The sequence below is a fragment of the Pelophylax lessonae genome, assembly GCF_965119305.1.
Source record: "Pelophylax lessonae genome assembly, chromosome: 5".
Taxonomy (NCBI): domain Eukaryota; kingdom Metazoa; phylum Chordata; class Amphibia; order Anura; family Ranidae; genus Pelophylax; species Pelophylax lessonae.
Window position 1 is genome coordinate 469,251,572 of NC_138772.1, and position 16,431 is coordinate 469,268,002.

The window sequence follows — 16,431 nt, forward strand, 5'->3', positions numbered from 1 at the left end:
AGCGGGGGACAGGTGCAGCATCAGACAAATGGAGGCGAGTATGTATGTTTATTTATTTTTTTTAAACTTGCTGCATCTCCTTAAATTTGTAAGAAAGACAGTACAGCCTTCTTAAAGCAGCAGGTATTTGCAGGTCTCTCATAGATAATTCACTCTAAAGTAAGGGACATAGAGACTAAAGTAAGGGACATAGAGACTGGAGGAAAACAAACGGTTTATTCACAAGCAAAGAAACTTTATTTTTCCTTGATGGTTAACAAATGTAAAACTTATTAAGTCCACATTGAACAGCATCCAAGTGCTTTTTAGTGGAGGAGTGTTAGAAGACATATCAGAATAGAGTAAATAAAACTTCTCTTGTTCCACAACGGTCATGTAACATACATATGGAATATGGAAAGGGCTTGCACTCTTCTTTTTATTTACCTCCACCCAAAAGGACTGAGCAGAGTTTTTCCTCAAGGTGCCTACTCCGTAGGGAGGGTGCATGTAGTGCTCAGCATTATACATTCAGCTTAGTAGAGCAGATCTCTTCCTGTTCCCCAGCAACTGCATCCTTATGAATCAGGACTATAGACACCAATCCTACTGTCTTCTCTGAAATACCTATTGATTGGTTCTACAGAAAATCAATGCTTACTTCTGCGGTGCATAGATTAGACTTGGTAATTGTATGTATATCATGTCAAGAATTTCTTTTATCTTCGCTTTTTCATGTTCTTTGGATTATATCTGTAAGGAGAAAAAACACACATAAGTTATATTTTGTCAGTCTATGCTTTAACCACTATTAACTGATTTGCTGCCAGGCTCAGGCAGCATTATTTAGTTACTGTAATACTAAAAAAAAAGTCCCTCATGTTAAACCTAAATTTCCAAATTGTGTAGGGATACCTGATGTGTGGTATAGTAGGGTCCAATGTACATCTATGTGTCACCTCAATACATATGCATTGGATGTTTGGTGTACCAACAAGCACTTTGTTGACAGCATATACAGGCAGTGCCATTCCTCTTTATGATGACAGCAGGGGTCCCAACAAATCCCTTTCTGATGAGGAAAGAAATCAAGGATGCAGAGTTTCTTATGTCCATCATCATGCCACATGGAGTAAATTGGAACCCAGAAGAGCTTGAAGATTGAGCACTTCCAAGTTAAACTTAGCACAAATAGAGATGGATGAACATTATGTAACCCAAAAGTGCAGCGCTAACATAAATAAATGCAATTGATACGTTTCAAAATACAAAAGGGGAGTGGTGTCCAAATTAATGAATACAGTCCCACATGAATATTTGAAAAGGAAAAAAGGGGGAGGAGTGGGATAGTGTCCAAATTAATGAATGCAGTCCCACAAAAAAAATGTGTAAATGCTGTGAATCCACATGCAGGATATTCAAGACAAGGAAGAAGCCTCTTTTCAATAACACCAAGGGAAAGTGTGAGAAGGGGACACCTCTGTGTGCGGGTATAGCAAGCAGCTTACCAGAACTCAGTGGCTGCTCAAATAAATGAGACAGCCTCTCCCAGCTAGTAATTTAAACCAGTGTGGACAGAAGTTGTCGGACTCAGGCACTTCAGAACTCCGTTTTTAGGAAGGGGCAGCCTCTCCAGGCAAGTTGATATATCAAATATAGTAAATGGGTGGCAGGCTTGATCCTCCTCAATTACTCCAACAAGTGAAAGTGGATATGCAGGAAAAGAAACAGAGGCCCATAGCGTAATCCCGTAAAATAAGGCAATATTTATTAAGACAAAAGGCTACTCACACGTTACAGATGAAAAACAGGCATATATAAGCTGATCCTGGGTGAAAACCGCGGCGTCCCGCAAATCTCCCAAACAGCATACAAAGATCAATGCAGCCGGCTTCGTATAGGGGGCGTGTTGACGTTACGTCAGCTAACCCAGCTAAAGAAGCCAGTGAAGACACAGGAAAGAAGATGAATGCCAGTCTCACTTAAAGCATAAATCCCATTTTCTCTTTCGTTTCTTCGATGGACAGGAGGCTAAACATAAGTGCCCTTAACCAGGACACAGGAGCCCCTTTTGAAAAAAAATGGATTTTTGTAAAATCTTACCGTAAAATCCTTTTCTCTTAGCTCATCGACAGACGTAGTCCTCGGTGATACACCACCTTCGGGTTATGTTACCTCCGCAGGAGCAGGACTAGACAGGAAATTAAAAAGCTCTGGCCACACCCTAGGGGCAGTCCCAGAGGGTATATCCTCTCTCTCTCTGCCTCAGCAAATCAGTTATGTGAAAAAGCAGTGCTTAGAGAATTTAACCCAACCCAACTCCAAAACAGAGGGGCGGGGACTACGTCTGTCGATGAGCTAAGAGAAAAGGATTTTACGGTAAGATTTTACAAAAATCCATTTTTCTCTAGCGCTCATCGACAGACGTAGTCCTCGGTGATACACCACCTTCGGGACGTCCCAGAGCAGTATCCCGACTGAGGGGTGGGAAAATGGAAATCAAATCCCAATCTAGAAGGCCCAACCGGTGCCAACTAGAAGTTTACAATGCTCATCCTTAATGATGAGACTCAACAAAAAAAAATTTTTCAAACAGAAAAAAACCCTCGAGGTAGACCACCGGTCTCCTCAAATTGCGGCCTGCAAAACCTTGCGGCCAAATGAGGCATCCGCCGATGCCGTCACATCAATTTTATAGAATTTAGTAAAGGTATGTACCGACGACCAAGTGGCCGCCTTACATACCTGGACCACTGACGCCTGATGGCGAAAGGCCCAGGAAGTACTGAGCGCTCGAGTGGAGTGCGCCCTAACAGGGAACGGAGGACTCTGACCCTTAATAGAATAAGCCTGTACCACCGTTTGTCTAATCCATTTGGCAATGGTCGCGGCAGATGCAGGCAAACCCTTTCTGGGGCCATCCGTGATCACAAAAAGTGAATCCGTCTTACGGAATGATTCCGTAGCTTTCAGGTATACCCTGATTGCCCGAACCACATCCAAGGAATGCAACGCATGTTCCCGATGATGCTTGGGCTGAGGACACAAGGAAGGTAGTACAATATCTTCATTCAGATGAAAATCTGAAACCACCTTAGGAAGAAAAGATGGCTTAGGATGAAGTACTACCTTATCCCTATGAATCACTAGGTATGGGGACTGGCATGATAATGCAGCCAGTTCTGACACCCTGGGAGCAGAAGTAATAGCCACCAAGAAGACCACCTTCTGGGATAAAGTAAGCAAGGGAATCTCCCTGATGTTTTCAAAGGGAGGTTTCTGTAGAACCGACAAAACCAAATTAAGATCCCAGGGCGGTAAGGGCGCGCGGACTGGAGGAGCCAGGTGCCGCACCCCCTGGATGAAATTCCGCACCAAGGATTTGGTAGCTAAAGGTTTCTGAAAGAAGATTGCTAATGCTGAAACTTGACCCTTGATGGTGCTCAAGGCTAGCTTCTGCTCAACCCCTTGTTGCAAAAAGGCCAATATTCGAGACACCGAATAGGTACGTGGAGGAAATCCTAAAGATTCGCACCACGCAATATAAGTCTTCCATGTGTGATAATAGACTTTGCTGGAAGTCGCTTTCCTTGCTTTAATAAGGGTAGGAATGACAGAAGTAGACAAACCTCTGTCCTTCAGTACTTGGGTCTCAATGGCCAGGCCATTAAAACCAGCGACTGTAAAGCACGATGGTAAATAGGTCCTTGAGACTACAGACACTCCCTGAGACGAAGTTCCCACGGAACGTCTGCGACTAACCTGTCCAAGTCGGCCAGGCCGGCTTGAAGAGGCCAGCCTAGAATTTCTAGGACCACTGGCGCTGATTGGATCTGAACCAGGCGTCCCTAGAGGTATCTGGCCCCGACCATCCGAGAAAGTCTGGTCGTTTTCTGTTCCCACACATTTATCAGATACCTGATAGTTATCAGGCAAGGTGATCTTTTCTGGTTGAACCTCAGGGACCGAAGTCACCCGACTAGAGGCTACTTGGCCTATCTGGTCAATCAGATCCGATTCCTGTGAGGTATCGGGACTAATCTTGGGAAAAGGTAAAGGAAAAGATCTATACAGGGAACGGTAACTACCGCTTCCTGTACTTAAATGTTGGAAGGGAAGAATCGCACCGGTAGTAGTGGTTGATGCTCGATCTAATGTCCTGAATACCGGTGAAAACGTCCCCCCACCCTGAAATTGGGTGGGGGCGCACCTTCAGGCTGTGTACTCCTTTACTTCGGGTTTGGCTGGGTTGGTCCTCTGCTTGTCCGACCAGCCCTTCTTGAACCCTCCTGGAGGAGTCTTGCCTTTCCCGGAAGTACCAGCCGGGCGTCCTTTATGGGCGGTAAAGAAAGGTCCTCGCTTGTTGCGAGGTTCCTTAGCTTTTGCAGCCTGTGGCAAAAAAGTACTCTTGCCCCCGGTGGCATCCTTAATGATTTCATCTAGGTTGGCTCCAAATAGACGATTCCCCTGAAAAGGGAGATTGGTCAAAGTCTTTTTGGAACCTAGGTCAGCTGACCAGCATTTTAACCACAGCACACGTCTGAGGATTACTGCTAACTTAGATGCATGCCCTAACAAGGGAGTAGTGTCCAAGGCTGCGTCACAGATAAACCGTAGCCCTTGTATGATCTGTTCTATCAAATCAGATGTCTCCTGGGGAATATCTTTTCCCCTAAGATCTTGGCGTACCATCTTCGCCCATTCTGTAAGTGTCTGGGAAACTAGACCAATAACAATTACTGGTCTAAATGCTGACCCTATCAGAGAAAAGATAGTGCGGGACTCCGCTTCTATCTTTCGATCCACCGGATCCTTAAAGGACGAAGTGTCCTCCACTGGAATAACCGTGGCTTTATTCAGCCTGGAAATAGGCGGATCCACGACTGGTGGTACCGTCCATTTCTTAATGATGGATTCCTCAAACGGATAGCGTCTAGCAATACGCTTGGAAATAGTAAAGGTACGTTTAGAATGTTCCCATTCTCCTTTAATCTGATTTCCAAAACATTTAGGTACAGGAAAAGCTTTCGCCGTCTTGATGGGCTTATTAGTCCCAAAAGGCCTCTCTGTTTCAGTTGCCTCTGCCGGTAAAGCCTCAAGTTTTAAGGTTTCTTGCACTGCCACAACTAGTGCGTCCACCAATGCTTCTTCCTGAATTATAGCAGGAGAAGAAGCGTCCTCCTCACTGTCTGAGGGGGCTTTACCTGGGATAGCAGCCCTTGCAGAGGAACCTGCAACTGCAGTGACCATCTCTGAATCAGAGTCAGAGGTGTCAGATAGTATAGGGGTAGGCGGGGGTCGCTTCCTTGACCCCCGTCCCTGACAGGCCGCCTCCACCCGAGCCACCATAGACTCCAAGATTGCTGTAAATGACTCTATACTCTGTACACCGGCGGGTCCCGAGGCCCCCTCGAGGGAAACAGGTGGGGGAATCTGTGTGGCAGGGTCCATAATAACTCCAGTTACTTCCTGGATGATATAATTCAAAGTAAAGAAAAAAAAAACTTTTTCTTTTTTTTTTTTTTTTTTTTTTTTTTTTTTTTTTTTTTGACCCTCAGCGCCACAAAAAACCCCTTAGTGTTACCTGCTAGGGATCCCTATCGATCGAGAGAGAGAGAGATAGACCCCCAGGCTCACCACTTGATGTTCAGAGTTGAACTGCAACAGCTTACAGCGCTGTCTTTAGACAAACAGGAAGTCTTTTGGCTGGCTGCCCAGGAAGAAAGGAGGCGGCTCCGCCCCTCTGTACGCCTTCCGGCGCCTCCCCCAAGCTCCACGAGGTGTAGAATCACCTAAAACATGGCCGCCCCCATGCTGGAGACACGAGGCTACGCCAAAATGGCGGCTCGTGCGATCCAGCAAAAAAAAAATGGCGGCGGCCTGTGCTGACTAGCGGTGTGCTGCAGGCACACAACACTCTCTCTGCATGGGGATCTGGCGTGTTTGGCGGTACCGGCCCTGGCGGACCGCATGGCCGTTCGGGAGGCCTGCTATTAGCTGGAGATCTGACTTGGAAGGCAGTCTACATGTCCATGGCTTCTGACTGGTAGGTAGCTTATACTTAACCCATAAGATTCCCAGAATGCCACAGATTACATCTTTAAAACATGTATACAATAGATTGTTAGCTCCCAAACCAAGCCTCCTGGCTTTTGCACACATAAAATCACACTCAAAGTAGGAGGATTTGTGACATGTTATAGGATAGAAAGAAACTCTTTCTTACCATACAGAGAGGGGCCCGCGTTCACCACAAAACCCGTCAGGGAAAACAGGGGGAACATACTACTCACCATACCGGAACCAGGCGGGCACCAACTCCTGACAGTACCCCTCTCCACCGGGGCGGGAGGGCTGTCGACCGATACAGACGCCGTGACTCATGGTCTTAGGCGTTTCAGCGAGACGTTTAACTCGCGGGTTCAGTCCTTTAATGGGACTTTGTCGCGGCCGACTCAGCGTGGAGCTATGGCCTGCACGCGCTCGTAGGCTGAACTGGGGTGACCACCGGATCTCAACATCCAGCCCGTCGCCCAGTTCAGCTTTCTTGCTTGAAGATCTCACAGGAACACTGGAGAAAAAAAGCTGTCCAAAAATTCCTTTTAGAAAAAAATTTCTTGCCAGGACCTAAGATCCCAGCAAGGTATCTAGGTCCTTACTCCTCACTAGACAGAAAATAACTGATTTGCTGAGGCAGAGAGAGAGAGGATATACCCTCTGGGACTGCCCCTAGGGTGTGGCCAGAGCTTTTTAATTTCCTGTCTAGTCCTGCTCCTGCGGAGGTAACATAACCCGAAGGTGGTGTATCACCGAGGACTACGTCTGTCGATGAGCGCTAGAGAAATAAAAGTTTAAAGGCAAACACCCCTCAAAAAGGAACAGCCCATCAAACAGCAGCCTGCAAAAGTTTGTGGCCAAAAGAAGCCAAAGTATCTACCGTAAAGAATTTTGTGAAGGTATGCACCGACGACCAAGTGGCCGCCTTGCAAACTTGCGATATTGATGCCTGATGACGGAAGGCCGAAGAAGGTCTCAGCGCTTGAGTAGAATGCACCGTAACAGGGAAAGGTGGAACCTGACCTTTATTGGAAGAGTCACTGTCTGTCTGATCCATCTGGAGATGGTAGCCGAAGAAGCGGCCAGCCCTTTTCTTGGTCTAGCTTTAATCACAAAAAGCGAGTCTGACCCCCGAAAAGACTCAGTAGCTGCCAGATGCACCTGAATTGCACGAACCGCATCCAAGGTGTGCAAAGTAAATTCCTTGGGATGAGCCGGCTTGGGACACAAGAAAAGTAACACAATGTCCTCATTCAAATGGAAGTCAGAGACAACTTTAGGCAGAAATGATGGACAGGGACAAAGAACCACTTTATCCCTATGGACCACCAAATAGGGACTGCAACAGAATAATGCCACCAATTTCGATAACCTGCAGCCCAAGGTAATAGCCGCCAAGAGTGTCACCTTCTGGGATAATGTAGACAAGGGAATCTCCCGAATATTCTCAAATGGAGGTTTCTGGAGAAGAGAAAGCACTAAATTTAAATCCCATGGCTGCAAAAGGGACCATACAGGTGGAGCCACATGTCGAACCCCCCTGAATGAAGGTACGAACTAAAGAGTGCATGGCAAGGGGTCGCTGAAAGAAGATTGCCAAGGCAGACACCTGCCCTCAATGGTACTCAAAGCCAGCTTCTGATCAACGTCCCATTGAAGAAAGGTTAAGATCCGAGCCACAGAAAAGGATTGAGTATGAGCACCAACCGACTCACACCAAGAAATGTATGCTTTTCCATGTACTATGGTATATCTTGCAGGAAGACAACTTTATCGCCTTGAGCATAGTAGGGATCACTCATCCAGACAAACCTCTATCCCTCAGTACCTGGCTTTCAATAGGTAGGCCATTAAAACTAGCGACTGTAAAGCAGGATGGCAGATTATCCCTTGGGACAATTGGTCTTCTCTGAGAGGAAGCCCCCAAGGGACGTTTACGGCAACCAGGGCGATTGAAAGATTCTCACTCTTGAAAAAGCCTGAGCCGAGGAAAAAACTGGCCTTACCACGGCCCTTGGATGCCTGCGGCATCTGTCAGAGGACCCCGTGACCTTGTCACGAACTTCGGTATTCTCTTGTGGAGTCAAAGCTACTAAAAGTAGGACAGTGCAAACAGAACCGTCTTGAAGGTGGATACCACCAGACTCAGAACCTGTATGCAAATCAGGAGAGAAAAAGTTCTGTGTAACAGCAGCCGGTGAATCACGGCCTGTGGTTCCCGAAATTTGTCCAGAGGAAGGACCATCCTGGCCAGAATTAAAATCAGACCTAGGTAAATCAATTCCCTGGACAGGGATAGGGGGGACCTTAGGTAGTTTGAACATCACCTGAACCTTTTGCAGGAATTCGCATAAAGAGACTCAGGACCTAAATAACCTGAAAAGAACAAATTTTGCCCCCCTTTCTGGGCACCCCCAAAAGAAACATTTTGCGGATTTCCTTGACGCTCACAAAAGAAGTCCACTGGGCCGGAAACCAGCAAAGCTGTTCCCTCACCCTAATAACGGGTGAGGGCAGACCTTTATGCTAAAGGGGTTGTCTGCTGGTCCGGAGAAGCTTGCTCTAGGCTTACCAGACCAAGGTTGCTTGGAACCTCCCCAGAAAGATTTAAAAAATCTATTTCCCTTATTCTCCATCCCAGAAGCACAAAATAATTTCCTTTGGGGTGAGGAGGAGGACCCCTATCTGTGACAAGGCTCCTCCCCTTTCCTTGACTGTGGCAGGAACTTACTCCCCCCCCCCGTGATACCCTTAATGATGTCATCCAGGGTAGCCCCACACAGGCGATCGCCTTGAAAGGGCAGATTAATGAGAGCTTTTTTTTAGAGGCTTGGTCTGCAGACTAATTCTTAAGCCACAGCACGCACCTAATTACCACTGCTGAAACAGAAAGTTTGGACAGCACAGGAGCTGTATCCAAAGCTGCATCACAAATAAACTGTAGCCCATGGACCAACTGGTCCACTAAATCAACATAAGCAGCGGGGACCTGCTCACTCCCCAGGCTCTTTCAGCTGGCCCATTCAGTTAGAGTCTGAGACACCAGGGCTGAGGCAAAGACTAGCCGAAATGTCGAACCAGCCATTGTAAATATGCTGGGTGCCACAGCTTTCCATTTCCTGTCAGCCGGGTCCTTAAAGGATGGGGATTCCTCTACTGGGATCATGGTAGCTTTGTTCAACCTGGAAACAATGAAGTCCACCACTGGTGAAATAGTCCACCTTTTTAAAAGTGACTCCTCAAAAAGGGTAACGTACAGCAAAATGTTTGAGGACCACAAAGGGTATTTTCGGTTCTTCCCGTTCCTTACAGGAAAACTTATTAAAATAAGGCACATAGGGAAACACCTTTGGAGTATGAGGCAACTTATGTGTACCAAACGACACAGCCACGTCCTTGGCTACATCAGCCGCATCCTCCATTTTTAAAGTCTCACGCACTGCAATGATAAGTGCGTTTACCAGTGCTTTTTCATTCGCTGCTGCGACCATGGAGGAATCATCCTCACTATCAGATGGATCTGGTTGTGTGATATTAAGTCCCCCTGGATGGGCCACATCCACTGCGGCATCAGGCTCAGAATCAGATGAGACAGACTGAGCAGGGAAAGGCGGGGGAGGCTTCCTCCTGGCCCTTTGCCCACACGCCACATCCACCCAGGACATTAAGGACTGCAGGACTGCCATCAGCTCAACCATGGGAAGCTGGGGTTCTGAGCGATCTGCCACCTCCATGAGGGGGTCAGTGGGGGAGATGTGACCCTGAGGCTCCATAAGGAAAAACAATCTTTTGGCACCACTAAAAGATCCCCTCAAGGTCTAGGGTACCTATCAGCAGAGAGAGAAAAATCAGGAACCCCCCCCCCCCAAGGACTCACGCTACCGACCAGAGGAGCGCCGAGAATTTGAACCCAGCATCATCATGGACGCCATCCCTGTTCATATGTCCCAGAAAAGGAAACTGAGGAGGAAGAGGAGGCACTTCGGCATCCTCATGAGGCTATGGTCATCTCCAGTGTCTCCTGGACTAAGGGAAAATGGCCTCCGTGACATCAGGCTACACAAACATGGCCACCAACCGGAGACCAGCCAGACTAAGGGAAAACGGCCACCATCAGCTACAAACGCTGAAGCATGCTGCCAAGATCTTCCCTGCACCCTCTGCAACGCTGCACCCTCTGCAAGGGGACCCCCCCAAAGGTACAACACAACTTAGGGGAGACTCCGCTGAGCACTCTGCACCAGTCTCTGTACTGGGACCCTCCTGCACTATACCCACACTGCAAACAGTAGGGCATGCACCTAGGGGTCTATACTGGGACCCCTCCAGACTACCAGGGCAGGACACATAGTATCCCAGGACCCTTACAGAGTGGGAATAGTGGGGGAAACCCCAGGGGTCTCCGCTGCATTCTCTGGCCTGGGCCCCCCCACCAGACTCCAGGCCCAGACAGGGGGGAAAGGGAGTGGGGGAAGCCCAGCTCCCTGAGGGATTTAGGGATGGAAGGAGGGAGGAGAGAATTATTTAGAACCCCAAACATTATATATGTTTTTTTAGCAGAGACCCTAGGGAATAAAATGGTGGTCATTGCAACTTTTTATGTCACAAGGTATTTGCGCAGCAATTTTTCAAACAAGTTTTATTTTCGAAAAAAATGTCATGAATATAAAAATAAAATACTAAAGTTAGCCCGATTTTTTGTATAATGTGAAAGATGTAAATAGATACTTAACCTGTCACGCTTTAAAATTGCCCACTCTTGCAATGGCGCCAAACTTGGAGTCTAAAAAATCTCCATAGCCAACGCTTTAAACATTTTTTACAGGTTACCGGTTTAGAGATACAGAGGAGGTCTTGGGATAGAATATTTGCTTTCGCTCTAACGTTCACGGTGATGTAAACATCCCTTGTAATAGGAATACCCCACCCTAGGGGTTGCACTGCGACGTGATCGGTCACCCACTGGGTCGGGTGGATAACAGATCACTGTACCAGGCTGATGCAGGTACCATGTGATGGCTATGATTGGTTATGACATGACAGTTGTACGCAATAATTTTCATTCATAGCCATTTTTATGTACTATTGAGTGGATCTCGGTGATTGGTGTCACAGTGATCACATGGTACAGGCAGAGCCAATCATAGTATCTGTACCATGTGATAGCTGTGGCCAATCACAGCTTCACAATAGTACCCAATGAATGAATGGCTGCCACTCCATTCATGAAAATTATTGCTTATAACAGTGATCATCACTGTTATAAACAATCATTGTGAGTGTAATAAAAAAAAAAAAAAAGATCCTGATCACTTCCATAGAGTAGTAAAGTGTCACTATACTGCTCTCGTCACAGTATGTAAAAAAACAAAAATTGTACAAAAAAAAAAAAAGTTTAAAAAAATTAAAAAACAATTACATTTTTCTTCTTTTTTTTTTTTAACTACATACTGTCACCAGTCTATTTCCCTGACCACTGCCACACCAGTCGCATGGTGATGCTGTACTGTTCTAGTGCCAGTAAATTAAAAAAAATTGTGAAAAACCTAATTTTATTTAATTTCTTCATTTGCTAAAAAATTGTGGCAAAAAAATACAACTTCAAAAAATTTGCCATGCCTCTTACTAAATACCTTGGACTAGCTACTTTCTACAAAGAGGTCATTCAGCAAGCATTTGTACTGTTCTGCCATTTTAGGGCCCCAAGAAATGAGAGCCTGTCAGTACATCAGGACTGATCGATTTTCAAATATATATATATATATATATATATATATATATATACCATAATTTGTAGACTATAACTTTCCTACAGACTAAATACCATACATTGATCTGGGTTTTTTTTTTTTAACCAAAGAAATGTAGTAGTATACATTTTGTCCTAAATTTATGAAGAAATAAAATTTTGCAAATAAACCGAAATGAAGAAAAACGCATTTTATTTCAAACATTTTTTTGTTAATTTAGCAAAAGAAAAAAAAAAACCCCTGTGGCGATTAAATACCACCAAAATAAATTAATATTTGTGTGAAAAAAAAAATCATATGGGTACAGTGTTACAATACTGAGTAATTTCATTAAAGGTGTGAGAGCACTGAAATCTGAAAATTGACCTGGGAAGGAAAGGGGTGAAAGTGTCCAGTATTGAGGTAATTAAACATTAAGAATTGTATTACAAATCAGAATTACTTACTTTGCGTTCTTAATGACAATCCAAACTCAAGAAAAAAACTGTAATATATTGCAGATTACCAGCCCTTACATAAAGTGGCTGCAGAAGTTTCCTCTTTTCAAACTTTTTTGGCCTGTATTTTCACCCATTGACCCTGCCATTCACAGTTCTGTATCAATGGAGAAGTAGCGTCATCCTAGGCTACAAACCTGCTTTAGACTACAGAACACCTCCCTCTCCCCTCATCGCCATAACATAGGGAAAGGTGCCCTATGTCTCAGAATTGGGCTGGGCTCATAATTCTTGAGATTTCAGTGCAGCAAAGGCAGATTGCACAGAAGGTTAGGAGCTCACTGGATTTTTGGCAGTATCAACAGGTAGTGTGTAAAGTATGTTGCAGGCACCTTACTACCATCACTGCGCCCCCTACTTACTACTCTATACAAATAGCAAGTTAAAAAGTTGGTGCTCGCCCACCCCCATGATAGTGTCCAAAGCCTGGCAATAACCTGCTCTTACCTGGAAATACTGCTGCTCCTATTTATTTTTCTTTTTTTGACAGGTTTCCCACGGAGGTACTAAATAAGGCAGCAACACACACCTTGCAGTGTTTGGCTGGGTTCACATATATGCAAATTGGATGGGTTTTTAACAGTATCCAATTTGCATAATATGTGAATGTGATCTGGCTCTAAATGGAGCCGATAACACATGTCCTGGACAGCCACGGTGCGGTTTTGGGTCTGGTTCAGGTGCCAATTCAGGCAAAAATTTGCACCTGAGCTGGTGAACAGAAACACACCGGACTGCAAACCGCAGCCGCATATGTGCGAGCTGCGCCTAACACTTTCATTACTTGTTTCGATCAGTTTTAATCTGCACACTAAACATTATAATAAAAATAAATAGTGTAAAATATAATCGGTGTAAAATTGTATTCACTGCTGAAAAATATTTGCATGTGCATTACTAAGTGCATGAGTTACACTATAGTACGGTAATTAGACATTTTCACTTCTTCCTTGAGCCGGTTTACTGAACCCTATTTATATAGGCAGGGGAAATGCTGCAGCCAAATTGCATCATCACTTAGCTGAGAATATAATTGCAGATGGCTGCTGTTTCCAGGCAACTCCTGATTATCCTTCGTAGAAGACAGGAAGGAAAAAGCATACAAGCCACTGAAAATAACACGAAGGACAGCTTCCCCCCGGGCTCTGACAAACACCCTAAGAGTACACAGTGCTGCAGCTCTGTGCCTAGGTAAACACATAACTCATTATAGCTCATATATGGAGACTCAATATACTTCCATATGAAGCACAATCATACAGGTGCACTCTGAAATGCAGGCAGACAGCAAAGCCTTCCCTATCAAGGCTTCTCTAATAATCCAGGCATAGCTGTAAGATCGTTATCTAGGAGCCTCTTTTCCTTAGCCTTCTGAAATGCAATAGAAGTATTCTCTAGCACACCCACTGCACGCTCCTTTTCTATAAAGACAGCCTAATGCAGTGTCCCCTTAGATTTGTGCACAATCTCAGGGCAGATCAGTCTGAGGTCTCATTCATACCAGGAGGTATGTGCACACTTTTTGCGCTCTATGCGTCTAAAAGACGAAAAAAGATGCAGGCATGAGATTTAAAATTGTGCCACACCTAAAAAAAAAATAGTACTACAGTGGTGTGCTGTGCAGGAACTGCATGATTTTGTACGCTTTACTGCATTGCATCTGGTGTGAACCGATTAGCAAAAATCCCCCTCCTAGTACAAATGCCCTCCTCTCCCAAATCCCCCTTACTAGCGCAAAACCTCTCATCCCAACCCCAGAAAAGAGGGAAGGCACAGCCTGCACCTCCCCCGGCTTTGCAACTGTCACTACTCCTGTCAACAGCTAAGAAAGGTGTGCAGGCTCCTGACAAGTCCTTAGCAACCAATGACTTCACTGGTTGATAGGATAAGGGTCAGCGGCTCGCACAGTCAACAGGGGTGGGGACAGAGGTAGAGAAAAGGAGAGAGCCAGGAGGAGGTGCGGGCTGTGCTTTCTCCCCCTTTCTGTACATAGGAGTAAACACAGGACCCCTCAGATAAGAATGTACAGGGAGTTTATCTGTCCTTTTGCGGCGGCACCCTGGTAGAGAAATCCTAGCCTAATGTATTTTCAAAGTGTTTGTTCTGATAATCTAATCACAACCATCAAATTCAAACCTGTCTTTGATAAATAAATCTGACCGAATATAGAAATGATTATGATCAATAATCAGAGCCAGAAAGAAAGAGAAGAATTTGCACAGGGCCCAATAAGTTAAAACACCTTTTACACATTTAAGCAGCTCTCTTGAATCTTGTCTCTCAAGGATTTTATCAGGTTAAAGCAATTCTGTGCTAAGAAATGTGTCGGCTGTCTTGGCTGACCCCTCCAGAAAATAAAAACCATCTAGCGGTCATGATGATCTAATGGTTTTAATGCTCTGTCAATGACATGGGAGCAGGTATTCAGACCAGGAGTTCTGAAGGATTGTACTATAATGAGCTGGGCAGCAGTTTACCACTTTATTAGAACAAAACAAAGCAATGTTGTAAGCAGCTTTGCATTAGGCCTTGTGGTTACAAACTGTAAAAATACATCCTGAGGAAGATGACTTTGAAGCGACTCTATAGAGGTAAATCAGAAGCAGCCTGTAAAAATAAAGGGATTTTTTTTCTTTTTTTGTAAAATCCAGTACTCTGAGTTCACTGAAAGACACAGCTTGGCAAGATTCTTGAATGTAGGGTTATAGCACAATCTTCAGGAGTAGGACACTAGGCCATCTGCTATATACAGCTCAGTTAAGCCCCCGTTCACACTGGGGCGACCTGTCAGGCAACCTGGTCGCTTGACAGGTGGCCGTAGGTCGCCTGGTATAGAGAAGCTGTGGACCCGTTCTAATAGGAGCGACACAAGTGGGGCGACCTGGAGCGACCTGCATTGACTTCAATGTTATGAAGTCCGTGCCGGCCGCTCCGAGGTCGCGGTGCGAGCAGAGCGCCGTGACCTGTGAGGTCGCCCCGGGAAGTCGGATCTCCCCAGTGTGAACGGGTCCTTAAGTGATTGTAAAGTCTCTTTTTTTTTTATTAAAAAAAAATAAATAAACATGTTATACTTACCTGCCCTGTGCAGTGGTTTTGCACAGGGCAGCCTGAATCCTTCTCTTCTCGGTCCCTCTTTGCTGCTTCCTAGCCCCTTCTTCCTGTTAGAGTGCCTCCACAGCAAGCAGCTTGCTATGGGGGCACCTGAGCTGAGCTGCAGCTCCACGTGTCCATCCATGTGCCCCGCCCCCCCTCCTGATTGGCTATCTGACTTTGATTGACAGCCATGGGAGCTGCTGTGTCTCAGCCAACCAGGAGGGAGAGTCCCTGGCGGCTCAGGGACTCATGGACATTATTGGACAGAGATGGGGCTCAGGTAAGTATTAAGGGGTGCTAGGGAGGCTGCTGCACACAGAAGGCTTTTTATCCTAATGCATTAAGATTAAAAAAAAAAAACCTTCTGCCTTTCCAACTCCCTTAATTACAAAGCAGCACATACAATAATATGAGAGGGGTGTGAGCTTTGTCCTTCAATGAACAGTTAGAAAAAAATCCTGTTTTCTCTTACGGTTATTGAAGGACACAAAGATTCTTGACTGTAGGGACTTCCCAAAGCAGTAAACATTTAGCTAGAAACAAAACACACAAGCCACAAAGAACCCCCTGGAGGGGAACAAGGAACCTCAAAATGCTGGCTGCAAAACATTGCAGCCAAAATATGCATTTGAAAATGCAAAAACATCAACCTAGTAAAACTTGGTAAAAGTATGGACAGACAACCAGGTGGCAGCTTTGCAATCAGAGACCCTGACTCCTGATCCTAAAAAACCCAAACACACTACTCACCCTAGTGAAATGCACCACGTCAGGAAAAGAAGTAGCTTGACCTTGAACAGCATAGGCCCGAACAAACAGTCTGTACATCCATTGTGAAATAGTTACAATGTCACCAAAGCTATGCAGACCATCAGATAACACAAAGAGGAGAGTTTTTCTTGAGGAAGGGGGCTGTATCAGACAGATTTACACGTATGGCCTGAACCACATCCAAGGACAGAGTGCCATTTCATTATTATGAGATGGGCACGGACAGAGAAACAGGATTATATCCTCCCTAGATGAAATCAGACTCCACTTTTGGTAAGACCAAG

The 16,431-nt window shown here is 45.4% G+C and overlaps 1 protein-coding gene across 1 annotated transcript in view; it reads right to left on the reverse strand.

The window, feature by feature from the left end:
• Positions 1 to 226: 226 nt before the first annotated feature.
• The window catches only part of NBN (nibrin), a 147,301-nt gene continuing 131,096 nt past the window's right edge, over positions 227 to 16,431 (reverse strand). Inside the window, exon 16 of the mRNA XM_082258007.1 lies at positions 227 to 732. Coding sequence (XP_082114133.1) covers positions 699 to 732 — 34 coding nt within the window. The 3' untranslated portion in view covers positions 227 to 698. The remainder of the gene's footprint in view (positions 733 to 16,431) is intronic.